The following is a 25,468-nucleotide window of genomic DNA, read 5'->3' as shown; positions in this document are numbered from 1 at the left end:
GGCACCCCCGCGGCGCCGGGGCCCGGCGCATGCGCACGGCGGGAGGGCCGGTGGCCGCTGCCCGGGGCGCGGGGTGTCATGGCGGCGGCCGGGGTGGGAGCTGCGGCGCTCGCCGCCTCCGTCCAGGCCTTCGTGGCCGGGCAGCAGGACGGCCGCGCCGCCGAGGTTGCGGCAGGTACCGGGCGGGCGCGGCGGCGGGGCGGGGCCGGGCGTGGGCGTGGGCGCGGGCGCGGCGGCGGGGCCGGGCCTGGGGCGGGCGTGGGCACGGCCGGGGGCGGTGCGGCCTGGCGTGGGGGTGCGGGGCGGGCCGTGAGGGTGAGCGTGGGTCTGGGGCCGGCTGGGGGTTGCGGGGCAGGGCCCGGGCCCGGCTGTGGGGCTGGGGCGTGAGGCTGCGGGGCGGGGGGCAGCGGGCAGGGCCTGGGCGGCGAGCTGGGCAATGGAAGGGGGGCAGCAGCTACGGTGAGGGGCTGCAGCGGCCAGGCAGAGGTGGCTGGGGGGCGATGGGGGGCTGTTGGGAGCTGGGGTGAGGGCAGAGGTGTTGGGGTCTCTCGGGGTTTTAGATGGCTGGCCTTGGAGCATGCGGTGGGATTGAAGGTGCCAGGGGCTGGCCTGGAGCAGGGAGCGGGGCTTGGTGTGGGATGTGTGTGCTGACGGGAGCATGAGGCGGCGGGCCCCAGCGCTGGAGGTTTGGGGGGCAGTGGGAGCTGCTGTGGGTGGTACCGGCTATGGGTGGCTGTGGCTGGGTGGCAGAGGAGGCACCAGTGGGAAAGGAGCTGCTGGTCTTGCTGAGATGCTGTGGGAGATGACCGATGTACTGGCTTCACTGGCTTCTGCGTCTGGGGCCCAGGCTCTGGTTGCATTCACTGTGGTTTCTCTTCCTTTCCTGGCAGGGCTTGAGTCATTTGGTTTCTTTGGATAATTTGTTCTGCTTGGAGTAGCAATTTGGTGACTTCGTTACATTAGGGAATTTGCAGCTTCAGGAACGTGGCTTTCTAAGAACAAGGCGGCATGTTTGTGTTTCTAGGCAGTGGCTTCAGTGTGTTTTAGAAAGGACCTGAGAGAGCAGAGAAGGACTATGTAGGTTACGTTACACAGAGGAGTAACTTACAGACCTTTCCCAAGGCTGATGGATTGTGAACTGATCCATGATATCTTGGTGATGAGATGAGCTGGCAAAATGGGAAGGTCACCCAGTGGTCTGTGTAACACAGAATGAAGAAAATGCCAAGGTTACTTGGAGGAATTCACTAAACTATGTGACGTTCAAGATGTTGCAAAAGAGCTGCACAAAGCTTCTGAGATGCTTCAAATAGACAGGGGGAAAGATAACCTTACAACTGCTGGAGTCATCTGTGGTCATGTTACAGAAGTGCCTGGAGAAAGCTTTGTCTCTTCGAAGACATACAAAGAGAAGAGCTGCCCCTGCCTGCCCTCCCCACCCCCCAGCTCTCATCAGCCATACAGCACTTGTGACAAACCTACCTTGACAAGCAAGGGAGCTGGCAAGTGTCCTTTGGTCCCTCTGACCTCTTAGAGAATAACACATCAGAAAGTTTTAAATTGCATGATACATCTTTGAGTGAAAGGGAGGTTTTGTCTAACCTTGTGGCCATTTTGTAGTTGTTGGAAGAAATGCATTGAGCTTCTCCCATGTGTTGCTGGGTACTAAATTGAGTGTAACTTGGCAAGTGGAAGAAGGGTCTTGGTGCTGTCACAGGCAGCTCAGGCTGCACAGGTCAATGGGTGGCAGAAGGGGGCTGAACTCTTATTAAAAGATGGGGAGAGAAGGATACTGCTGTTAGGGAAAACCATCACATGCTCCCCATGAATGCTGTGCTCGTGTTTTGAGGGTATGAGGGAGACAAGAATGGAAAGCCTGCAGAAGTGATTGACATCTAGAAGAACACTGTGTGAAAGGGGGACAGACATGTCAGGAAAGGGAGCAGATTGATTCCAAGTAATAATGTAGCAAAGGGTAAATGGCTTGCTTCTGTTTAGCCTCTGGGACTACTGGAACACCAGAATAGGAAGGCAGCCCCTCCTGGTAAGGGGAGCGCTGGGATTCACGGGGACGTGCTGCTGCCAGATGTGGAGGCAGAAGTTTCATGGGCTCACCGCTGTGCCTGCTGTGTTGATGAGGCAGGTCCAATTATAGCTGTGCTTGTGCTTAAGCTGTGGTCTGCACAGCTCTGCCTGTGAGCAGGAAGCTGTATTTGCAGGTCAGGGCTGGTGTGGTCCCTCCATGCGAGGTGAAGCTGGTCGCACCCCTGGGACCCTGAGAACAGAGTGAAGTTCTCAGCCCCAAGTGAAGGGGCTACTAGCAGTGGGGAGCATCAATAGCTGATTGTGGTTTGATCATTACACTGCAGCTCTTTCCTGTTGATTAGGAAACCAGCAGCTTTGTGTAGAGGAGGCAGAGTGCTTGACCACACGGAGTTTCTCTCAGACTTCTTCCACGGTGGTTCAGAGGCACAAACACTTCATGAGCTTGCAGAGCAGGATGTTGGGATGCAGGGTACAAAGGGGCCAGACAAGTTCTCTTGGCAGTCCACTCTGGTTTATGCTGGTGCACAGCACCTGCTTGCTGTTGCTCTGTGGTTCTTCTGCAGTAAATTTTGCTAACACTTTGTGGCTGTTGCTCAAGGCACCTCCTGTTCCGTTTATGGCTGTGGACTCTGCAGCCTGCTGGGCTCCTCTTCTTCCTTGCAGCTCCCCTTATGTGTTCTGTCCCTCTTCCTTCTGTGTCAAGCAGGATTGGAAGCTCTGTCTCTGGAGTCGGGGCTGCCTGCCATCAGAAAACACTGCCAGCCCTTCTCCCATCCCCAAAGACCACTCTCTGATGAACAGCATGACTGGAATATACTGGAATGAACTGCTTAGGAAGAGCCAGGAAATGCTTGCAACAGCAGGAGACATTAGCTGAGACAAGGCCTGGGAAAGCCCCAGATGAAACCTTTAGGCTTCTGAGGGGGTGGGCGCCCTGTCAGTCATGTAGGCAAGACTTCATCAGAGCAGGGAGAAGAACAGGGCCGTCTGGAGTTCCCAGAAGTGCTTCTGGGCAAAGTCAGTGAGTCTCGGTGACTAGAAGGTGCGTTTTTTGTGGAGGAAAGCTGTTTTGTCTGGGTAGAGAGTGGAAGGGTGCTGCTAGTTTGCCAGCAATGTCCCTTGCCCACCTGAGCTACAGGTTAGGGGTCTAAGGTAAGGCAGTCCCTCGCCTCCCACCCCATGCCTAACTAAGGGGCACACGCAGAGCTTTCCTACTGGGAAGGTGTCACATTGGTGGTGGGTGGGAATGGAGAACCTGCCCTTCTGCCAAGGCTCTTGTAGGATGCAGCAGGTCCTTACCAAAGCCTCCCAAGGAGTGACTCTTTCCCCCAGTTGAGTTGCAAGAATGTTGAGGCAGGAGGTGAGTGAGGCAACCTGGTGGGGTGTGTCTGAGTCAGAGCTGGAAATAGACTCCAGGAGTCCCAGCGCCTTGTCTTCCTCTGACCACAAAGCTGCCTTTCTCCCTGCATTTCATCTTGGAGAGAGTTTGTGCAGGTCTTGCTCAGCATAGTGTGAAGGTGGTGCCAGGGTGGCAAGTTGGGTGATCACTGGTGTCTGGGCTATTTGCTTGGCTAGTTCTCCCCAGGAAGCACCTGGGAAGCTGCCTTCTGTCTCCTCCTGCCTTGCTCACATTAGAGAAGTGTTTTTTGGTGTTTCGCCAAAGCGGAGCACAGCAAGGCTTCTCTTGGGAGCTACGCATTAGTGATGGATGCAGCCAGGCTGCGGGGAGGGGGTAGAGGCAAAGTGCAGGCAAGTTCACGCCTTGCTGCCTGCTCTCAGCTCTGATCCAGACAAGGCAGCTCTCGGTCCCAGACATGTTCGCAGGCGGGGCTGGAGGCAGCTCTACCAACTAAGTGCACATGGCTCCTTCAGTGCTTAGCAAGGTGTTGGCACCCAGCCAGCCTTTCCCCCTGTGGTGCCAGGACCCTTCCTGGCACCCATCGCCAGTGCTGTGCCCGACTGACGGTCTGGGAGCCTCTTTGGTTCACTCTCTTTACCTCCTTTCTTCAGGGGTGAAGGATGGAAGCTGGACGGTGCTGCAGCTTGTGGAAGCTTTGGGGTAAGAAAAACCTTATACCTGTTGTATATCACATGAGAGCCTTGCAGGGGAGATTCCTGCAAGGAGGGACAGTGACAAGGAAAAGTGTGCTTGTCCGGGACGAGCTGGCTTCAGACACACCACAGTATGCAGGCCTGCCAGGATGTTGTCTGCTCACAGCATGGGGCCTGAGTGGTGCTTTGCCCTCCCAGGACTTGGGAGCTGTTTGGGAAAGGAGCGAGGCTGGAGCAGCTCTTGATGCTCTCCCAGGACCAAGGAGGGGTGTTGTGACAGGCAGCGAGCTACAGACCACTTTCAGTTGGGGCTGTCCCCAGCAGGAGCTGCCAGAGCACACAGCTGCACATCACCATGTCACGAGCTGGCTGGCGCAGCTTTTGCTCCAGTCTCCGAGCTGTCATGACCTGGGCCTTAGAGAGGCTCGTTTCTCCCCAGCTGGGGGCTGGGTTTGCCTCATTGTAAGAGGCTTTGCCCTTTTTTGGCCCTTGTGATCTTGGTAGTCTGAGTTTCAGATGCAGAACATGGCGCAAGAGCAATTTCTTTTTGGTCCAAGTTGAGAACTTGGATTTCTTGCTGCGTGGCTCTGGGGCCAGGTACACACGTGCAACACAGTCAGGGGAAGAGGAGTCCACTCCCACCCTGCTGGCAATTCGGGCAAGATTGGGCCACCACTGCCCTGCCCAGAGAGCAGCACCCCTTTGTTTTTACAGTGTGTCTGCTTAGGATGTGCTTCCTGCTTGGGTGTTCCTGCTCACAACAGGCTTCTTGGCCTTTCTCCCACGCGGACTAGGTCTTGTCTGGAGAGCACAGATCCTCGGACACGAGGGCGAGGCATCCAGCTGCTGTCACAAGTCCTGCTCCAGTGTTACTCCCTGCTCCAGGAGAAGGAAGGTAAGGGCTGCTCAGGGTCCTTGAGTGGCTGCTGGCAGGCTGGGGGCAAAGCCTGCGCCACTCAAATGTCTGTCCTGTGGTTGGCAAAGGGATTGATTTAGCACTGTGACGACTTCGTATGTGTCTCTCAAGAATCAGAGTCCAAGGAGGGTACAGGGCCTCACGTTGCAGCCTTTTTGCCAATCTCACCACACAATTAATGTAATTCCCTAAACGCACCAAAGCCCTAAGCTGCAGCTGGTGCCCCTGGCAGTGTGTGGGTGTTGCACGCCCAGGTGTGCTCAGCACCACGTGGGACGCCTTGGGGATACATCTGCATGTCAAAATCCTTGGGTGGTGATTCAGTGCAGGAAAACCATCCTTCACAAAGCGAGTCATGTCGAAGCCCTGTGGCCTGCCTAGGTTAACTCTGGGGGAACCCTGGGGCCTGGGCAGGAGGGGAGATCAGTGTGAGGGTAAGAATGGAGTGGAGGACCAGCACGGGGAGCTGAAGTCGCCCCATTCATGGAGGCAAGGGGAAGGTTTGGCTGTGTTAAATGCCCCATAGCAACTGGCTGGCAGCAGGGGAAGCCAGTAAGTGCTGCTGAACTTTGACGTGGGCCTGGAGGCCTTGCTGTTGGGTAGCTGAAACTGTGCCAGCAGGCTGACAAGGCAGGGGGTCCAGCTAGTGAGGTGGAGGAAGGGAAGGATGGAAGTAAAAGGTGCTTAGTTCTTGGTGTTTGGCTTTCTGTAAGGCTTAAACTAGTTCCAGGCAGGGCCAAGAGCAGCTGTGCAGAGAGAGTACGGTCAGACTAGGTACTAGTGTAGCTAGAGTCAGGTGTGATGACTGTGATGGGGTTGGGTGCTCTGGAGGGGCAGCTGGAGGTGGGGAGGTTTGGTAGGGATGCCTGGCAGAGTCAGGGCAGCTGAGCAAGGGGAGCGAGCTGGATTACAGCCAAGTCACCAGGAGCTCTGGAGGAGGGTGGGCAGAGCCAGCTCCCTGGAAGGCACAGGCAGCTGCTGTGACACCCCCAGCTGGCCCTGTCTCCCTTCGTGTTTCTCCTCACGCAGTTCATTTCTCAAGTGCTGCGTCAGGCTGCCTCCTGGGGGGGTGAGTTTCTGCAGCAGCTGTGGGCGCAGGATGCTGCTAGCCGGCTCTTCCAGTCTGCTTCCTGCTGCCACTCCCCACGGCCGGGGTGTGCAGGCGCCCGTGGCCGTGACTCAGGGGTCGGGAACGTGTTGTGGAGCCAAGTGCAGAGAAGCCAGAGCTCGGGCTCCAGCCCTGTGCCCCACCCCACGACATCCTCCAGCCTCGGCTGAGCAGGCGTCTGCCGCTTTCCTGCTGGTGTCTGTACCCACATGTCTGGACGGGCCAGGGCAAATGCCTCTTGGGTAGTTCCAGTACCTCTGCAGCAGCCAGAGGTGGGTGCTGCCCCGCTGCGGTCTGATGTAGTTGGTCATGAGGGGAGGGTGAAGGCGTTGGAACCAGGTGGGTGCACCCAACAGTGGCAGTTTGTCCCGTTCACCGGTGCAAGATGTGCATGCTCTTAATCTGGCAGCTGCTTTTGGCAGAGTTGTGGCCAGCACCCGGTAGCTGCATTTCCTGGGTCTAACGCATATGTGTGTCTGTTCCTGACAGTGCTGCATCTGGTCCTGTTCTATGAGAACCGGCTGCAAGATCATCACCTTGTGATCCCCTCGGTGCTCCAAGGACTCCGAGCACTGGTGAGCTCGCACCTCTGAGCCCGTGGTATGGCAGTGTGCTCCAGAATGGTGCCAGGGACATGCAACACCTCGGTGCAGGCTGGAGCAGCATGTTGAGCAGAGCCTGGCTGGGCTGTCAGCTCCTGCCCGGTGGCATAGCCCTGTCTCCTCTGTGCTCCTGCTGTGCCCCTTGCAGAGGAGATTGCCTTGGTTTCCTGCCCCATGCTGCTACTGGGGCAAGGATTCCCTGGCCACTCTGGGGAGCAGTGCAGATGATAGGTGTCCTGCCCTGTCCTGTGTATGGGGGTGGTGAGCTCTCCCTGTTGTAGGAGAGGATCCTGCAGGCAGCGGCTGTGGAGAGACAGGAGTTCTGTTATATGGCTGTCATCATGGTTTTCTATTCTTGCTTTTCTTTTCCTGTCCCCAGAGCATGTGTGAGGTGCTGTCCTCAGGGCTATCAGTGTCTGTGCTCAAAGCCATCTTCCAGGAGGTACATGTGCAGGTGAGCAATGTGATTTCCCATCCTCCTATCCCTGCTCCCCGCTCCCTGGGTGACTGGGTATGGCCTTCCTGCCCTGAGAACTGAGCACATGCAGCAGCAGTGCAGTGTAGCACATCCTTCCGCACAGTGCAGTGCTTCTGCAGAGCTTAGAGACAGCATGGCTAACTGCAGAGGGAGAGGCAGACAACAGCTGAAGATCCCATTTGACCCTTGTCCTCTCTTCTCTCATCCCTGGGGGAATTATTTCCTTTGCTCTATTCAGGCTGTGTTTAAGTGTCCCCAGCTCCCAGATGCTCCTCTGATTTAAAATTGTTGATGCTGGCAGGGCCTTGGCCAGCATTTGTGGCCCTGGTGTGACTGTGATGGTGCATTTATGCAGTGATGGACACAGCCGTGTTCAGGTGCCATTGCACAGGCATGTGCTGAATGGGATCTGTGTGCCAGGAAGCAGCAGCTGAGCTGCTGGGGGTCCTGCCCCCTTCTCAAGGGCATGGGCTGCCCTTGGCTGGTGGGTAGCAGTGCCACCATGTGTGGAGGCTTGTTCTGATTGCTCTGCTCCTCCCTCCAGTCCCTCCTGCAGCTGGACCGCCACACAGTCTACAGCATCATCACCAACTTCATGAGCACCAGAGAGGAAGGTGAGCGGGCAGATGCCAGAACCACTCTGGAGTTGTCAACGCTGGGAAAATGGCTTGCTTTCACCTTCTCCAGCGGCTCTGTGGCTCTGCCTGAGGAGAGCTGCAAGGGCTGCAGGGCTGGGCTGATTTTATGGCTTGGTGGTGAGGTCTGGTGTCCTGCACCTACTCACACTCCTTCTTTCTGCAGAGCTGAAGGGCCTGGGTGCCGACTTCACCTTCGGCTTCATCCAGGTGATGGATGGGGAGAAGGATCCCCGCAATCTGTTGGTGGCCTTCCAGATCGTGCGTGATCTCATTGCCAAGAACTATGCCCTGGGTGAGCCTGTGCCTGCTGTGCAGAGCTGGCTGGGAGACATATTGCTTTTCTTTGAGCTGTTGGAGGGATGGCTCTTGGGTCTGACTAGGGCTGGGGTGGTCCTTGACATGCTTTAGGAGCTGCGTAGCCAGCCTGTTGTGGGTACTAGGCATAGCTGCTGTATCTTAGCATCTCTGCTTACTCCCTCTCCTCTCCCTGCAGGTCCCTTTGTGGAGGAGCTGTTTGAAGTTACATCGTGCTACTTCCCCATTGATTTTACTCCAGTGAGTGAGTCTGGCCCATGCCATAGCCTATTCCTTCTGGGGTTGGGTCCCCTCCAGAGAATGGGAGGAGGGGGTGGGCAAGAGTCTTGGCTGGGGAGTGCTGAGCTGTGAGCTGTGGTACTCAGGCTGACAGACCAGTGCCATGCTGGCTGCAGTGACTGGCATCCAGCTGCCTTGCTGGAGATGTGATGCAGCCTCAGCTGATGGCTGGGTTGGGAGGTTTCCTGATGGGTGGATGACTTGCTCTCCCCTTCCTTTCCAGCCCCCCAATGACCCTCATGGCATCCAGAGAGAAGACCTGATCCTGAGCCTCCGGGCCGTACTGACCTCCACGCCCCAATTTGCTGAGGTAGGAAGCTCCTAGGGGGTTCTTGAGCACCCCATTGTTCCCTGAGTGTAGGCTGCGTTTCATAGTGCTGCAGCTCCTGCCGTGGCTCTGTGGGATGGGAACAACTGGGACTAGGGGCCTGCACTAGGGCAGCTCTGTCTCCCGCTGGTGGTGGGTGTGGGGAGGGTGCTGATGCTGACACCCTGGGAAGGGGCTGCCTGCTGCTTACGAGGGTAGTTCTGGCAGAGGCTGAGCTTGCAGCCCTGCAGGGCCATGGACAAGGTGGTGCAAAGGCTGGGCTTGAGTCTAAGTGCCTCTCTCTGCAGTTCCTTCTCCCTCTGCTCATTGAGAAGATGGACTCAGACCTCCAAAGTGCCAAGCTTGACTCCCTCCAGACTCTGGTAAGGAGGGATCCCCTACTGCCTTTCGCCCACAGCTGGCATGTGGCAGCAGCAGCCACCAGCCACCTCTGAGCCCCTCTCCCTGCCAGCCAGAGAACTCTCCCCTACAAAGCCACAATTTCCAGGGTCCTAGTTTGGCCTGCATCACTCCCTATTTTTCTGTCCCTTGAGTGGTTTGTGTAGCTCAGCATGAGCTTGCCAGGATGGGCAGTGTCACGGCTCTATGTCCTCCTGGTACTGGCTTCTCTCTGATGTTTTCTCCTGGCTCCCTCTGGCAGACTGCCTGCTGTGCTATCTATGGGCAGAAGGAGCTGCAGGAATTCCTTCCCAGCCTCTGGTCTTCGCTGCGCAGGGAGGTGAGTACTGCAGGGCTCCTAACAAATGCGCCACCACATCTGGGCTCCTGCTGAGCAGGAGTTCACAGCCAGACCAGGCGAGCCTCATGTCTCCCAGCAGCCCCCAGCTGAAAAGTGGGGGACAGGCCAGCCCTATCAATGTGTCCCTGGGGCTTGGATGTGCCCTACTGCCTGGTCAAAGCACACAGGAAGTGAAATGGGAGCCTGAGCCCTTCAGCCCACGTTGGGACCGTGAAGTCTGTGTTTGGGGTCAGCATAGGGCTTAGCTCATCCTACGGCCTCTCCTGCAGGTGTTCCAGACAGCGAGCGAAAAGGTCGAGGCGGAGTGCCTGGCCGCACTGCATGCCCTCTCTGCCTGCCTCTCCCGCTCTGTGCTCAGCTCTGACACCGAGGATCTGCTGGATTCCTTCCTCAGCAGCATCCTGCAAGGTAGCTAGCAGAGAGAACTACCCTGCCCTGAGCAGCCAGGCCTGCAAGCATCCTCCTAGCTAGAGATCTTCCCTCCTGTTCTCTTTGAAGCCTCTCTTCTCTTTCTAGCCCTCACAGCCACTGTTGGCTTCTCCAAGGTAACTGGCTGCGGGAAGGGAGGAGAAGGGGGCACAGTAGGAAATTCCTGTAGGATTGCATTACTTCCCTCTGCTGGAATTGGGGCATCCAAGGCTGTCCTGTGCACTTGGAGGTGGGGGTGAGCAGCTCTTAGGGAGGCAGTGCTGCAGCTCGGAGCTGTGCCCTGGCAGCATGTCCCAGCCCAGCCCTGCACGCGAGGCAGAGGAGCTCTGCTGGTGCAGCTGACGCCCAGCCTATCTCAGATTGCAGGCACCATCTGTGTGAGCCCGACATGAAGCTGGTGTGGCCCAGTGCCAAACTCCTGCAGGCAGTAGCGGGTGCCTCCCTCCGCGCCTACCACCATGTCACCCGCAGCGTCCTGCCTCTGCTACTGGAGCAGTACAGCAAGCACTCGCAGGTGAGGGGCACCCTGGCCTCTGTGGTCACAGACAGCAGGGCCAAGTGCACCCGCTGGCTCTGCAGGGCTCGGTGGGAGCAGAGCGGGCATCTTTCCCTGGCTGTGGTTGGGGACCCGTGGGCTCCCTGTGGCCTTGCAGTGCTGGGCTGAGGCATAGCTGTGTCCCAGCAGTGACGGTGATCTGGGTTACACCTTTGTGTCCCTGCAGAGCAGCCAGAGGAGGACAATCTTGGAAATGCTGCTGGGCTTCCTGGAGTTGCAGCAGAAGTGGGGACATGTGGAAGAAGGTGAGGCTGGCTGGTCTCTCTGGCCAGAAGCACCCATGTCCCAGGGGGCTGCTGGCTCTGACCTCACCTTCATGTATGCTGACAGAGAAGGAAAGCTCACTGACCTGGGTGGCTGCATGTGCGACCCCCTGCTGATGTCCCAGGGGACCCTGTGTGGTTGGGGGTCAACCAGCAGGGCCCAAGAAAGGGTCTGTTGGGTGCTGTGGTGGTGGCTGTGCAGTGACAGCCAGGTGTAGTCAGTGACTCCATGCCTCTGTCTCTCCAGATGAGAGCACTCTGCTGTCACTCCGAGCCCCGGTTTGCTCTGTGGTGTTCTCAGCGCTAACGGATCCCAGTGTGCAGCTGCAACTGGTTGGGATCAAGGCACTGACTGTCCTGGGCTCCCTGCAAGGTTGGTGCCTTGTTTCCCTTGGGGAGGCAGAGGGAGGTGTTGCCCTGTTCTGGTGCCATGTGGCTGCTGGGCTGTCCTTGCCTGCTGCCTGTAGGTGCATAGGAGCGCTGGCAGCATTTTCTACCCGGGCCGTGAGATCCAGGGACGCTTGGTCTCTCTTTCTTGTCTGTTTGTGCTGGGCATCTTGTATCTCTGGTATGCTGGTGTGTTGCTGCTAGCCTGGATGAGGGGGAAGGACGCTGGCCAGAACATGGGCATCTTTGCCTTTGGCCACGGGCAAGTTTCCTTTATGGCTTTGTTCCAGGCTTCCTGTCTCCCTCTGACCTGGAGCTGGTTGTGGATCACCTCATCCATCTTGCTCTGCGTGAGGAGGATTCCCAGAGCAGGTAAGGGGTGGGTTGGCACCGCTGCAGTCATTCACATTCTGGGGAGAGGAACAAAGCCTGGATTTGCTACACAGAGGGGCTGTAGTCCTGGGAATAGTGCAGGAACTGTCTGAGCTATAAGACCATGTGGGTGTAAGAGCAAAGGGATAAACCAGATGACTTAGGGACTGGAGATGAGAAAGTCTGGGCCTGTCGAAGTAGAGGGGTCTGCTCTGCCTGCCAGTAAGGTGAAAAAGGGAGATTGCTGAGAAATTGGTTCCTGGAGGCACCTTTTAGCCCAGATCTGTGCAGCTGGTGTACAAGCAGCTCCAGGTTTGCAGTGCTCACATCACCCATCCTAATCTCTTCCCACCCTGGCAGCGAAGCAGCGATGGAGGCAGCTGGATCTCTGGCTCCTGTCTACCCAAAGGTTTTCTCTGGACGCATGGTACCCAGGCTTGAAGAGGAGCTGCAGTCAGGTAGGGCTGGCAGCCTTGGGAAGGGAGTGACCTCTGGTTTTGGTTGAAGCCTGTCCACCCCCATTTGGTTCCTGCCGGGCAGTGGGGCTGTGCCAGATGATGTAGGTTGGTGGCTCTCCTTGGGGAATTCCTAGCACAGACACTGTGGTACTGGCACAGGGAAGGCCGTGCCTGCTGCTGGCAACCAGCCTGTGTGGCCAGGATCACCCTGGTGGGGAGGAGCTGCTCAGCCACAGGGCAGGCACAGTGCCTTGGGCAGGGGTCCTCAAACTTTTTAACCAGGGGGCCGGCACACGGATGAAGTGGCAGGCAGTCATCTGCAGCTGCTTGGTTTCCCCCTCCAGCCCCCGGTGGGGGCGGGGCGGGGGGCAGGGGGGTCTGAAATACGGGGGGCCGGATTGAGGACCCTGGGGGGCTGTATCCGGCCCGCGGGCCGTAGTTTGAGGACCCCTGGCCTTGGGCCTGGCACGGGCTAGTTCTGCTGTGCTGCTTCACCCTGTCCACCCTGGCAGGGTCTGGGCCCTGAATGCCCTGGAGCGAGGGGCCCTGGGATCACCCCAGCACTCCTCTGAGGTGTGTTTCCTCTTCAGAGCGGGAGCAGGAGAGCTCCCGTGACCACTGCTCCCTGCGGCAGCGCTGCCTGCAGGCCCTGGCAGCTGTGTCCACCCACACCAGCATTGTGAGGGAGACTGTCCCTGTCCTGCTGCAGCATCTCTGGAAGGTGCACAAAGGTAATGCAGCCTGCAGCGGGCAGCTCTGTAGAGCGCATCTGGGCAGGAGCTGCCTCTATTGCCAGCGATGGCTGGGAGGGTGGGATGGCAGTGATGGGAGGAGCCCAGGGCTGGGCTCTGAATCCCACTGGTGGAGGGGGACTAGGGAGGGCTGCGCTGCCCTGGGATACCGGCACAGATCTGAGGGGTGGGTGCTGCAGCTGTTTGATAAGATGGTGATCATCGTGTCCTGCAGGGAGCGAGGCCGGGAATGCTCAAGACATTGTGTCTGTGTGCCAGAGCCTGCACCGTGTGGCCCTGCAGTGCCAGCAGGACGCGGAAGGCTGCTGGTACTACCACCAGACAGTGGTGCCCTGCCTGCTGGCCATGGCTGTGCAGGCTGCCATGCAAGGTAGGTGTGGGGCCGGAGCAGAAGAGGGAGAGCAGGCAGCTCCCTGGCTCTCTGGGGGGTCCCTGACCCTGCAGCCAGTGCTGCTGCTGCTGCCCTCCGGCAACTGCCAACACTGCGTGCCCACTGCTGCCTGCCAGAGGCAGAGCAGCCCTGCATCAGGGCTGGTGTGGGTCAGGGGGCTGTGTCTGCCTCATCCCTCTGGGCAGTGGGCTGCAGCATGTCCCTTTCCTCCTGCTGCATGCAGAGAGCACCCACCCGCTGCTGGGCAAGGCGCTGCTGGAGGAAGAGGTGCTGGCTGCCATGGTCCCAGTCATCAGCGCTGCTACCACTCACCTGAGCCCTGAGTGAGTGATGCTGGGGGACACACCGGACACTGCATTGTGGGGAGGGGGCCGGCTGCGTTCCCCCTGCTGCTATCTGTAGAGGGCAACTGTTCGCCTCCCGGGAGGCACCCAGGAGCTCTCTGGTGGCCCTCCCAGAGCAGCACATTGCAATGTCTGCTTTCTCTAGGCTGGCTGCCCAGAGCGTGTCTCATGTGGTGCCCCTCTTCCTGGATGGAGAGGTCTCCTTCCTGCCCCAGAACAGTTTTCCCTGCTCCTTCCAGCCCTTCGAGGTGTGTTGGGTGGTTGGGTCTGGGGTGCTGGAGCAGGGCCAGGGGATGAGGGTGTTGGCACAGGCTGGCAGCAAGGACCATAATGACATGGGTGTTGTTACTCCCCTGCAGGACGGGGAGTGCTTGGAGGCACAGAGACGCCTGGTTGCCCTCCTCATGGCCCTTGTCTGCTCCTTGCCCCGCAATGTAAGTTGGTGGGGAACAGAGTGGAGAAGGGGCCCTGACTGAGCACCCTCTGACCTGGGCCCACAGCAAGCTCCACGGGCAGAAGGGAGCGTCTGTGGCCCCGGCCTGTAACACACGCCGTGTCTCTTCCAGGTGGCTATTCCTCAGCAGGAACGTCTGCTCCGGGAGCTGCTGGCGCTGAGCTGCTCCTGCAACTGCCCCTTCACAGCTACCACAGCTGCCAAGTGCTTTGCAGGGCTGGTGAACAAGCACCCGGCAGGTAAGGGAGCTGGGCAGGACAACACAGGTCCTTGCCTACTGCTGGCAGGGGAGTAGCTCAGCCTGTCCCTTCTGTGTCCCCAGGGCAGCAGCTGGATGAGATCTTGCAGCTTGCAGTGAACAGGATGGAGCCCAGCCTTGCAGAAGGGCCCCGCCGAACGCAGGCACTCACCCTGCTGCTCTGGGTAAGGCCCACCCTGGATGTGGGAGCGCTGGGGGGCCGGCTTGGTGCTAACTCTGCTCTGCCTGCACAGGTCACCAAAGCCCTGGTGCTGCGCTATCACCCCCTGAGCTCCCACCTGACGGACAAGGTAGGCAGTGGTGGGGCTGGGTGATGCTGGAGGAGCATGCCCGCTCCCCGTGCGGCTGGCTGGGAACCCCAGTGGCTGAGCGCCTTGTCTCAGAGCTCTCTCCCTCGCAGCTGCTGGGCCTGCTGGGTGATGCGGAGCTGGGCCCTGCCGTGGCTGACGGCTTCTCCCTGCTCATGGCCAAGTCCCCAGATGTGCTGCACAAGGGCTGCCACGCAGACGTGCGCATCATGTTCCGCCAGCGCTTCTTCACTGACAACGTCCCCAAGCTGGTGCAGGGCTTCTACAAGGCTGGCCCTGGTGAGCGGCCGCCCCCAGCCCAGCCCAGCCTTGCTGCCCTGTGACCCCTTACCTAGGGGACTCAAGCTGGCGTCCCCTTCTTCCTCTGCCTGCCTGCAACCATCTCTGCTCTCCACAGACGTGAAGGCCAATTACCTGAAGGGCCTGTCCCATGTGCTCAACCACCTCCCCAAACCTGTGCTGGTGACGGAGCTACCCACGGTGAGACCCAGCCTTGGCAGCGGGGCGGGACTGTGGCAGTGCAGAGCACACGGGTGGGAGTTACTCATGATGTCTCCTGTGTCCTCCCCACCTGCAGCTGCTTTCCCTCCTGCTTGAGGCCTTGTCCTGCTCGGACCACGTGGTGCAGCTCTCCACGCTGAGCTGCCTCCAGCCGCTGCTGCTTGAAGCTCCCCAGATCATGAGCCTGCACATTGATACATTGGTCACCAAGTTCCTCAGCCTCACCTCCAGCCCCACCATGGTGCGTGCACCCCCTCCTTCACCCCACACTCCTCTCCTACGCCCCTGCCCTCTCTGCTGCCCTCACCCCTGTCTGTTCCAGGCTGTCCGCATTGCCGCCCTGCGCTGTGCCCATGCACTTACCAGCTTGCCCACAACAGTGGTAAGTGCTCCTGCAGCAGTCTGCTGCCTCCTGGATGTAAAGGGGCAAGGGGGTCCCAAACCTCCTCCTTGGGGGCAGCCAGCACCCAGCTCTCTCACTGTAAGAGCCCATTCTGTCCTACAGCTGCTCCCATACAAGGCCCGAGTTATTCGGGCGCTGGCCAAGCCTTTGGATGACAAGAAGAGGCTGGTACGGAAGGAGGCAGTGGCAGCACGGGGGGAATGGTGAGTGGTTGCCAGCCACTGGGGTTGCTGGTGTTTGGGGACATGGCTGATGGTACCACCTCTGTCCCCACAGGTTCTTGCTGGGGAGTCCGGGCAGGTGAGCACTCCACATCACCTCCCTGTGCTGACTGACAATCTGACCGGGCCCCTGCTAACCCACCAAGCCATCCAACTGATGCCACGGACCCTCGAAGCCCCAGTACTGCCCCGACCGCTGGGGCTGGAGCTTGGAAGCCAGCAGACAGCACCCCTCACGGCGGCACCTTCCCAACACCCACGGAGCGGAAGGAGCTGTACTGCTCGTGGCTTGTCAGCCTCTGCTGCAGCAAGGGACAGTGACGGACAGACTCGCCACGTGTGACTAGAGAGGGCAGGCCTGTGCACACATGTATGGTGTGTGGCAACCCCTGTGCCAGAGGAATAAATCTATCTGTTTTGGTAATGCTGTGGGGGGGTCCCTGTGCTGCTCAGGCTGCGACCCCAGTGCCCTTGCATATGTTAAGTAGCTAAAGGTGCTGCTGGTCACAGGCCCTTACTCTTCTTTCCATATTGCGGAATCATGAGGGTCCCTTTCATCCCCTGTACCCAGAGGTCTGCCCCCCTCCACCAGTGAAAAGAGCCAGGCTCCCTTAAAAAAAAAAAATATTTATTAGATGGTCTTAAAAAGGCTCCCTGGGGAGTGCTTGCAGGGCAGGTGTGCCATCCTTGGCACGCAGGTGTGCCATCCTTGGCACCCAGCCCTGCTGGAGAGCTGAGCAGGGAGCAGCAGCTCTACCGCCTTTCCCCCTGGGCTGCCTGCAGCCACCAAGGAGCCATAAGAGCAGGTGTTCAGGCACTGGCACTGTCCAAAGAGTTTCCCATGGCTCTGGCTCGGGTTAGCAATGTGTGCCAGCACTCACCTTCTGCCAGGCACTTGGGCCAAAAGGAGTCGCAGTGGCAGAGCGGGTCGCCTGTGCGTTCCCCTGCCTGCGGGGAGGGAATTCTGTAGCACCTGGGCCTCAGATGGCCAGGAGTGGTGCACGCTGCTTGGTCACGCAGGGAGGCAGGTCCCAGCTCAGGCCTGTCCCGTGGGGCAGGTGAGGAGAGGGCAGCAGGACACGGGTAAGCCAGTGCCTGTGGGGAGGAGGAGGAGTCAGGCCGCAGCAAAAAGCCAGTCTCGGGGCTCAGCTCTGCAGAGCCCAGCCAGGGCTGTGAGGAGCCGCCACAAGGGCTGAGCTCAGCTGGGACTCTTTGGCAAGAGGGGTGCTGGATAGGCCAGAGCTTGCCACCAGGCAGGGCTGAGGAGCAACAAGGCAACTGCTGCCCATAGTCCTCTGTGCCTTGCAAAGCCCCGAGCAGCACACAGCATGGGATGCTCGCTGTCCTGCTCTGTCCCAGCACTCACACACCGCCAGCCACCACCTTCCCAGGCACGGGCTTCCCCAGGGTTTTACCGTGGCACGTCCACACCCAGGAACACCTTCCAGTTATCCCAGCTGCCGTAACTGTAGGGGTTCCTGAAGATCTGCAGTGGTGGGGGGGAGACACACATCATGTCTGGCTCTGCCTCAGCCAGCCCTCCCGCTCTGTGGGCTGCGCTCACCTTGCCTTTCTTCTGAAGTCTCTGCCTCTCCTTCTTGTTGATGTGCCGCTCAATGCTGGTTTCCCCACGTGTGATGAGGGCAGCATGCCACAGTGTTAGTGCGCCCAGGGCCAGTGCAACCGAGCTGGGGACAGCAAGGGACAGCAGGTTGCACACAAGCCTTCCTTCCCTGGTGCTGCAGCTGTGGGGGGCTGAGGCTGCCTTCCCTACACCCACCGCTGCATAGGTGGGTCAGCTTGTCTAGTCCCCTGTGATGGAGCCAAAAAATCTCTCCTCCTCCATGGCCCAAGAGTTGGCAGGATAGGGACATCTGAGCAAGCCAGCCCAGCCCCGGGGAGGGACAGCAGTGTCACAGGGCAGGAGGCTGCACAGTCCTTGCCTCCCACACCCTCACTCCCAGACCCTGGGCCCCCTTACCTGCATAGGACCCAGAGGTAGACCACACTCTTGTGGAATGCTCGCTGGCGGAAAGAGAAGGTGGGTGGTGGCGTCTGGTAGTATGTCTGAAAAAGGATCAGGGAGTGAGGGGATTAACCAAACTGCTTTATAGCTTGAAGCCAGACGAGGGACTGCTGCACCGCTCAGTGATGCAGAGCTCAGACAGCTAGAAAGGACTGTAGCTGGAACCAACGCAGCAGGCAGGGTGATGGGGAGGCAGCCTGAGACAGCCGTGAGACATACAGACACCCAAGAGCTGGCACATGGGTGAGAAGCAGTGGGCTGGAGGTAAGGGGGGAGGCAACAGCTGTGGGACTGGTCAGGACACCACACCACACTGCAGCTGGTGCTCAGGGCAAGATGTGTACGTACTGCTGCAGCTTGCCCAGCAGAGCAGGGCCTGAGCAGCACATGCCAAGCAGCTGCCACCAGCCAAAGCCCCTGGAAGCTGGGTGCACAGGGAAGCAGACCCCAAGCTGCTGGAGGCAATGCCACAGTAGAGCTGCCTGGCCCGCCCCAGCTCTCTGACACGAGATGACTGCGGGGGCTGGTTCTGGCTGTGACATGCTCCTTTAGAGCAGGGCCCCAAGCAGGACCCAGCCTGCAGGGCAGCTCTGCTCCACACTGCCTGGAGCAGCTGGGGGGCAGGGATGTCCCACCTGGTTGGCAGCCACCTGCAGTCTCTCCTTCTCAAGCAGTTTCATTCTCTAGGGGGATGGAAAACAGAGCACGAGTTACGTGTCTCAGAGGGTGCCCTTCCCCCTCACTGCCCCCACTGCAGGACCAGGGCAGCTGGGGGTGTCACAGGAGGAAGGAGTGGGGAAGCAAAGTCACTACAAGGCCAGACGTGGCCCAGCCTTGTTCTGCAAGCTCAGCTTGGGGAGCCCAGACAAACTCGGAGCACGGCAGGGTAAGGGCCAGGGCCTGCCTGCTCACCTCGATGGCTGCGTAGGCATCCCGGAACATCTCCCAGCCGCTGATGCTGCAGTAGATGCAGCCCATGGTCATGAACAGGCAGAAGGAGAAGAAGTAGCGGTGGTTGTAGTGTCCCACACAGTTGTTTAGCCAGGCTGCCTCTGGGGTTAAAGGTATGTAACTGCGACAGACCATGGGTCCAAACACACCCCAGGGACAAGGGTGGTTCTTCTTGGCCCAGCCCCCAGCCCCCTTCCCTGTGCTGGCTGACCCGGGTGAGGAGCAGGGCAGGGAGAGAAGGGGGAAGCAGAGCCAGCTTCCCCTAGGAGAGTGCCGCAGGTTAGTACTGCAGAAGGATACGGCAGTGGTGGTCCATCTTCAGCACGCACCTGGGAGGGAGGAGAGCAGCGCCAGTGTCAGTGCAAGCATTGCCTTCAGGAGGGGGCAGGCAGCCCCCCCAGCCCTGTGGGCTGTGTGAGAGATGAGACAAGAAGCCAGCAGAGCAGCGGGGAAGGGGCCCCGGTCTTGCAGTGTGGCAGGGGGCAAGGAGAGGCTGCCCCAAGTGCTGCGGTGGGCAGAGGGAAGGAGCCCTACCTGTTGCAGATGCTGCAGTGGTGGGTGCGAGCTGGCTTGGGGGCAATGCATTTCCTGCAGATGGAGACGCCAGTGAGATCGTCCTTGGCCTGTGCACAGGTCAGAAGAGATTTGTGCACCCGAGGCCCACACCCATCCCCTGCTCCCCATGCTCCTCACCTCCCCTCTGACCTCCTCCCACCTCCTCACCTCCCCCTGCCCAGCCTAACTGCCCCGATCTGGAGGCCACCTCCTGCAACGACACCACTAGGCTTGTTTAGCTGTTCCCAGTGATTGTCCGTAGCTGGTCCCCACTGCCCAGCTGGGAGAGGCTGTGCTGCCAGTTGGTGCCTTACCTGCGGTGGGTGCCCAGGTGAGGTGGTGATAGCCATGTAGTAGTGGAAGACGATCATGATGAGGTTCCAGTGTCCGTAGGCGAGGTGCCAGCAGATCCAGGCAGGCGTGTAGGTCTGCAGGATGAGGGGCAGCAGGCAGATGTACACGATGGCCACGATGGAGCTTGTCAGCCCAATCACCAGTGCCACAAACACCTACAGGAAAGGGGCCTGGGTCACTGGAGTGGGCAGCACCTGCCCCTTGCTGCCTGGGGAGCGGCACAGGCAGGATATGGTCACAGGAAACCAATCTGAACCACACACTGATGTCCCCACTCCCTTCCTGCCTAGAACACAAGCAGCCCCGACACTCAGTTGCCCCAGCAGCGCGCTCACCCCAGTCCCCCAAGCCGGGTGCCCCCTTGCCCGGTGAGGGTACTCACCACACCGAACCACCGGGTGACATGGTCCACCAGCCAGTAGACAGGCTCAAAGAGGGAGTCAAGCACCACGTCACCGTTGGTGAAGGAGTTGTACAGCAGGGAGCGGAGGCAGAGGTGCCCGTAGTGCCACAGCTGCTCTGCCTGCCGCACCAGCTTAAATCGTCGCCGCCGGCCCAGCCGCAGGCACTTGAGGAGCAGGCGCATCACCGCCGCAAACATCCGCTGCCGGCTCCTCATCCCTGCCATGCTGCGCCTGCGGGGAGAGGAGCTCAGCGTGGGCAGGCCACCCTGCTGCCTGGTCGTCCCTCAAGAAGGGTCTCCCCTCCCAGATGTGCTGAAGTCAATCACACAGCTCCCTGTACCAACTCTGCCAGATGCCTGCCTGCACAGCACAGCAGGGGCCTCTCCTTCACCCTGCATGAGGATGCAGAGCAAGGAAGCTAAGCCCAGACTCCTGGAGGCTGTGGGGCTCTCTGCGTGGAGCAGGGGGCACAGGCCCCTCGATATCTGGGCTCAGATGCTCTCTGGTCCCATCTCGTCTTTCCTAGCGGGGAGGGGGCCGGGGGAGCGACACGGAGAGTCTGACTCAGAGGAAACCAGAGAAGGCATGAGCATCCAGGATGCTGGGCCAGTTCCAGGGACGATCCCAAACTTAGCCCTTCCCAACAGGTTTGGGAACAGGGGAAACCACACAAAATATGTGGAGAAATAGGGCTAGGATTACCCCTCCTCACCTAGTCCCTCTCCTCATCCCCCAAAAGCAGGGCCAGGATGCTACTTTCCTCCACCTCAACCTCTGGACCAAACTGCAGAGGTAACCTTGCACATTTCCCAACCTCACAGCCCTACTCCAAGAGTCCCAACGCTTTCTCATTCACCTTGGCTGGATCCACCTTGGACAACATCATGTAACAACAAAGGGGTGGCACAGGGGAAGCCCCAGGCTGAGGTGATGCTGTGCAGTGCTTCCCTACGTGCTGAGCCCCTTATCCCACCCGAGACCTGTGCTGGGAGCAAATAGGAACCCGATCTGGCCCAGCAGCTGGGAAAACGATCTGCAGGGCTGGGGCCCCCAGGCCTCCGTGCAGACAGTGCCCATCAATATTAAGCAGTGAGGCTGCCCTAGGGTCCTACCAAGGCACGTTCTGAGCCTGGGCCAAATTCTCACCTTGGCATGGTGCCAGGCAGTGGTGCCACAAGGCGGGGGCCCTCCAGCGGGGATTGGCTCCCTGTGCTGCTGTACCCACTGCACAGTGCTCAGGGAGCGGCAGGGAAGGTAAGGGCAGGATCTGCAGCATCCACATGGGCTGTCCAAAGGAGCCAGGTGCTCCCCTCTGCCCTGCCAGATGAGTGTGGGGCTGACCCCAAGGCTGGAAGCAGCTGGACATGAGGACATCAAACCCACCAGCCCACTCCAGGTCACAGGCATGGCTCCTGCCCAGGCTTCCTGTACCCTGGTAAGGGAGAGGTGGGATATGCAAACCCCAGTGCCACCCCTTTCCCCATGTTTGCCCTTGACTCTGCCAAGAGCCTTCCTCTGAAAGACATGAGGTGCGAAGTGGAGCAACAACTTCCTGCTGTGCAGCCTTTAGGTGGCACACGTCCCTGTGTTGTCAGCACAGAGACAAAATGCTGGAGCCAGCAGCAGGTCCGGGGTAAGCCCTCCCCTCCAAATACACAGCACCTCCCTGCCCCTCAGAGAGGTTTCCTCGCCTACAACAGCTGGCAGCTGCTGAGCAGGGGGCCCACAGGGGAGGCAGCCAGCCTGCCCCAGGGCAGGACACCCCTCTGTCCCCAGGCACCAGCCAGCATACAGCAGCACAGCCACAGGGATGAGGCTCCAGCAGAGCCATGCACCCTCCTTGGCCCAGTCAGTCACTGGGGCTCCAGGCCTCACCCTGCCCTTGGCACTCCCCACATCCCAGTGGAGGACTGAGCCCATGGTGATGGGACAACGCTAGCAGCACAGCCAAAACCACAGGCAACAGCAAAGCCAGGCTGCAGGAAACCTTAGATTTGGCCCTACCTAGGCACAGCCAGGGTCCTGCTCCTGCTGGGTCCAGCACCCAGACCCAGCCCTGTGGCACCCTCCAGTGGCGCCCAGCTCCACAACACCCAGCTCCCCCAGTTCAGTAGCACCCAGACCCACAGTGGCAAGACACTCTCTGGCACCTCGCCTCATTGTGCAAAGGCTGCCCATACCAACAGCAAAAAGCTCTCAGCCTCACTGCATCCAGCTCCCATAACACCCGGGATCCCCACGCCCCGCAGCACCCCCGGCCCCTCCAGGCCCACAGCATCCCCCCCACTGCCTCCCAACACCATAGCACCCCCAGGGCGACAGCACACACCCCCACTGTCTCCCAGGCCTGCAGCACCTCCTGCCCCAGGGCACCCTCAGCCTCTCCAGGCCCACAGCATCCTCCCCCACTGCCTCTCCAGGCCCACAGCACTCCCAGCCCCTCCAGGCCCACAGCATCCCCCCACCCTCCCGCGCCTCTCCAGGCCCGCAGCATCCCCCCCGCCTCTCCAGGCCCACAGCATCCCCCCCCCCGGCCTCTCCAGGCCCATAGCATCCTCCCCACACTGCCTCTCCGGGCCCACAGCACCCCCGCATCTCCTCCCGGGCCCACAGCACGGCCGGCCCCCCGGAGGCCCCATGTCCCTTCCAGGCCCACGACACCCCACAGCAACAGCCCCGTCCGGCGCCTCCGACCTGCCACCCGCGCCCGGCCGCCCGCCGCCTCCATGCCCGGCGCCCCCGCCGCTCTCACGGCCCCAGGGCCAGCACCCGGCGCCCCGCGCACTGCGCCTGCGCGCCGCCCCGCAGAGCATGCCGGGAAGCGCTGTCTGCCAGCGCTGGACTACGACTCCCAGCGGGCAGTGCGCCCGCTCTCCTTGCCGGGCAGGGGAGAGCCAATAGCCGTGCCGCTTACAGCGCCGCCCTGCCGCCGGGGCCAATAGGGTGGAGGATTTCTGAGGGCGCACTCCCGGCGGCTAACATGGCGCCTCCCGTACGGTACTGCGTCCCCGGTGAGTGCGGGCCCAGGCAGGAAGAGGTGTGGGGGGGTGCCCTGGGCAGGAGAGCGGGCTCCTGGAGTTGGGGAGTGGCCAGGGCAGGGGTGGCCCGGGCGGGGACCACGGGAGAGGGCGGCCTGGGCCGAGGGGGTTTTGCCCCGGGGGTGCGCGAAGGGGTTGCCCCGGGGCAGGGCTGCCCCGCCACACGGGGCCGGGCAGGAGCGGGCACTGCGGAGCCTGGTCCCCGTGGCAGTGCCAGCCCCTGGACCCCTCTCCCTTAGGTGAGCGGCTGTGCAGCACGGAGGAGGCCACGGCTGGCAGCGGGACTTACACCCGGCATGGATTCATCTTCTCCTCGCTGGCTGGCTGCCTGGAGAAGAGGAGCGAGGACAGTGGGGTGAGCGCGGCCAGCGGCACACACTGCTCTTCCCCAGAGCCAGCTGCTGGGTGCTGAGGCTGCACAGCCCCTTCCCGGCTGGGAAATTGGGCTCCGAAGGGGTTCAGCCGGTGCCTGCTGCGAGCCTGGTCCTGCATGATCCTGTGCATGAGCTGTGCCCCAAGCTAACCCTCGTGTCTGCTGTCCTGCAGCTGCCTGTTGTGTCAGTGGTGAGAGATGCTGAGTCCCAGCTCCTGCCTGATGTGGGGGCCATGGTGACATGCAAGGTAGGGTGCACTGCAATGGCAAACTGCACAGCCTTTGTGCTCTCTGCCTTGTGCTGACCTTTGTTCCTGCACACATACAGGGTGGGATGAGGAGCCTCTGGGCTCGTTAGTACCCTCTTTATGACTGCTAGCAGGGCAGAGGGAGCCTAGTGGTTTCCTTGGGTCCCTCACTCACAAAGCCAGCCAGATATTGGCATGGAGGATCCCTGCCTCTTGAATTTGCCTGCCCTGCAGCTGAGGTGCGCCAAGGGGAGGTTTTTCTTTTTCTCCCTTTCAGAACTCCCTCTGTGGCAGGGTGTGTGGAGGGCAGTGCCAGGGGTAGCTTGGAGAAAGGGTGACATGGCAAAGGGAGTAGTGTCCCGATGGTGGGAGAGGGACTAGGGTCGCAGGAGGTCATGGCCTTATTTGCACGTCTTAAGTTCCACAAGTATCATCTTCCTCACCTGGCTTCCTGCCGGGTGTCCCACCTCTGCCACCACTACTTTGGTCATGAGGAGGTGGTGGCCAAATGAGACACAACCCCCCTGCATACAGCCCAGTTCTGCCTGCACCCTGCCCTTTCCTTGCCTGAAGTGGGGTGCACTGGTGTGGAAGCAGACCTGTGTTGGCACTGAGTCCCCTTTTCCTCTGGGCAGGTTTGTAGCATTAACTCTCGCTTCGCCAAGGTGCACATCCTGTACGTTGGTTCCACACCGCTGAAATCCACCTTCCGGGGGACCATACGGTAGGGAAAAGGCTGGGTTCCCTGTGAGACAGGGTGCCCTGGCACCCCATCCTCCAGGCGGGAGGAAGGCTTTTCTGGGAGTGCAGCCGGCTGCACTGGCAGGAGCTGTGTCCTGAGCGCTGGACAGGTGTCCAGCAAGTCCTGGCAAGCGCCCAGGCAGGCTGGGGCAGCTCCTGCCACAGGCTGGAGAGTCGCCTTCAGTCACTGGCGCTCAGATTCCTCCATCTCCTTTTTCAGGAGAGAAGATATTCGAGCCACGGAGAAGGATAAGGTCAGTGAGGCACTGCCGGTGACTGTGCTGCCGCAGCAATCCCCACTTTCTGCTGGTGGGGGGCACTTGCCCTGCTGCTGAGGAGCACCCCAACACGCTGTGTGGTTTTGCCTGCTCTCTCCCATGCAGGTAGAAGTGTACAAGAGTTTCCGCCCCGGTGACATAGTCCTGGCCAAAGTCGTATCCTTTCCCCTCATGCTGTGAGGGCCTGCCAGGGACAGCAGGTTTGCTCCAATCCCCCTGGGCAGGCCTTTCCCTTAACCTCTGTCTAACCAGATCTCCCTGGGGGACGCACAGTCCAACTACCTGCTGAGCACAGCGGAGAATGAGCTGGGTGTGGTGGTGGCACGCAGCGAGGCAGGTAGGGATGGGCCGTGGGCCCTGGTCTTGGACCATCCTGCCTTTTCCTTGCCTGAGGGGCAGCTGATGTGGCCTCCCCCCTTTCCACATGGAGGAACACAATTTGGGGAAGGGGAATCCCTGACATGTGGTGTCCCCAGGGGTGCAGATGGTGCCCATCAGCTGGTGCGAGATGCAGTGCCCGCAGACACACACCAAGGACTTCCGTAAGGTGGCCCGTGTGCAGCCCCAGTTCCTGCAGACCTAGCAGCCCCCGAGGGGATGCAGGGACTGCAGGGCAAGGGGCTGCCAGGCTGGGGTCCGTGGGACCAGAGCAGTCTCTGGGCTCCAGCCTCCTCTTCCATGCCTACAAGAGGCTGGAACAGCCAGCTAGGCTCTCGCTGGCAGGATGGATTTTCTATTTTTGGATAATAAATATTTTTTGAGAGTTTTGTGCTCTGCTCAGTTACGACACAGAGGGGTGGCTGGGGCTGCTTGCAGTGTGCTGGTCTGGCTCCCGTAGCTGAGCCGTTGAGGGGACAGCTTCCCTGCCACTGGCCAGGAGGAAGCACGTGTTCCCAGCCTG

At 60.1% G+C, this 25,468-nt stretch overlaps 3 protein-coding genes across 8 annotated transcripts; 2 read left to right on the top strand and 1 right to left on the bottom strand.

Moving 5' to 3' along the window:
* The first annotated feature begins 14 nt into the window (after nt 1–14).
* MMS19 (MMS19 homolog, cytosolic iron-sulfur assembly component) lies at nt 15–16,023 on the top strand. 2 transcript variants are annotated; one of them, XM_040606435.1, is made up of 31 exons: nt 15–175; nt 4,057–4,105; nt 4,893–4,993; nt 6,612–6,697; nt 7,104–7,178; nt 7,747–7,816; nt 8,004–8,132; nt 8,334–8,395; nt 8,658–8,744; nt 9,050–9,124; nt 9,403–9,480; nt 9,771–9,909; nt 10,290–10,444; nt 10,653–10,731; nt 10,997–11,122; nt 11,427–11,508; nt 11,869–11,966; nt 12,557–12,697; nt 12,933–13,088; nt 13,333–13,432; nt 13,599–13,701; nt 13,813–13,887; nt 14,020–14,146; nt 14,230–14,330; nt 14,400–14,456; nt 14,567–14,753; nt 14,872–14,954; nt 15,052–15,216; nt 15,298–15,357; nt 15,481–15,581; nt 15,655–16,023. In XM_040606435.1, the coding sequence occupies exons 1-31, from the start codon at nt 79–81 to the stop codon at nt 15,680–15,682; spliced, it is 3,072 nt and encodes a 1,023-aa protein (XP_040462369.1). In that variant the 5' UTR covers nt 15–78; the 3' UTR covers nt 15,683–16,023. The 2 variants fall into 2 exon arrangements, with proteins under 2 accessions (XP_040462369.1, XP_040462370.1); XM_040606436.1 differs by lacking the exons at nt 15–175; nt 4,057–4,105; nt 4,893–4,993; ... (7 more) ...; nt 9,403–9,480; nt 9,771–9,909 and adding an exon at nt 10,044–10,165.
* A 190-nt stretch (nt 16,024–16,213) lies between these two features.
* Nucleotides 16,214–22,678, bottom strand: ZDHHC16 (zinc finger DHHC-type palmitoyltransferase 16). 5 transcript variants are annotated; one of them, XM_040606439.1, is made up of 11 exons: nt 22,584–22,665; nt 21,036–21,321; nt 19,868–20,120; nt 19,446–19,640; nt 19,111–19,199; nt 18,877–18,905; nt 18,538–18,671; nt 18,261–18,308; nt 17,581–17,666; nt 17,015–17,287; nt 16,214–16,694 (listed from the first exon to the last, which is right to left on the bottom strand). In XM_040606439.1, the coding sequence occupies exons 2-11, from the start codon at nt 21,041–21,043 to the stop codon at nt 16,580–16,582; spliced, it is 1,230 nt and encodes a 409-aa protein (XP_040462373.1). In that variant the 5' UTR covers nt 21,044–21,321; nt 22,584–22,665; the 3' UTR covers nt 16,214–16,579. The 5 variants fall into 5 exon arrangements, with proteins under 5 accessions (XP_040462373.1, XP_040462376.1, XP_040462374.1 ...); XM_040606442.1 differs by lacking the exon at nt 22,584–22,665 and having other exon boundaries at nt 17,015–17,085; nt 17,164–17,287; nt 19,446–19,559; nt 21,036–22,132; XM_040606440.1 differs by lacking the exon at nt 21,036–21,321 and having other exon boundaries at nt 22,584–22,678.
* A 160-nt stretch (nt 22,679–22,838) lies between these two features.
* Nucleotides 22,839–25,330, top strand: EXOSC1 (exosome component 1). The gene is made up of 8 exons (XM_040607547.1): nt 22,839–22,900; nt 23,167–23,282; nt 23,474–23,548; nt 24,184–24,272; nt 24,510–24,543; nt 24,673–24,723; nt 24,820–24,904; nt 25,044–25,330. Exons 1-8 carry the CDS (start codon nt 22,870–22,872, stop codon nt 25,148–25,150), a joined length of 588 nt encoding a protein of 195 aa, XP_040463481.1. The 5' UTR covers nt 22,839–22,869; the 3' UTR covers nt 25,151–25,330.
* The last annotated feature ends 138 nt before the right edge of the window (nt 25,331–25,468 follow it).

The sequence above is a fragment of the Falco naumanni genome, chromosome 9 (assembly GCF_017639655.2).
Source record: "Falco naumanni isolate bFalNau1 chromosome 9, bFalNau1.pat, whole genome shotgun sequence".
Taxonomy (NCBI): domain Eukaryota; kingdom Metazoa; phylum Chordata; class Aves; order Falconiformes; family Falconidae; genus Falco; species Falco naumanni.
Note: the sequence above shows the minus strand (reverse complement) of the source record. Positions and strands in the feature narration are given on the sequence as shown.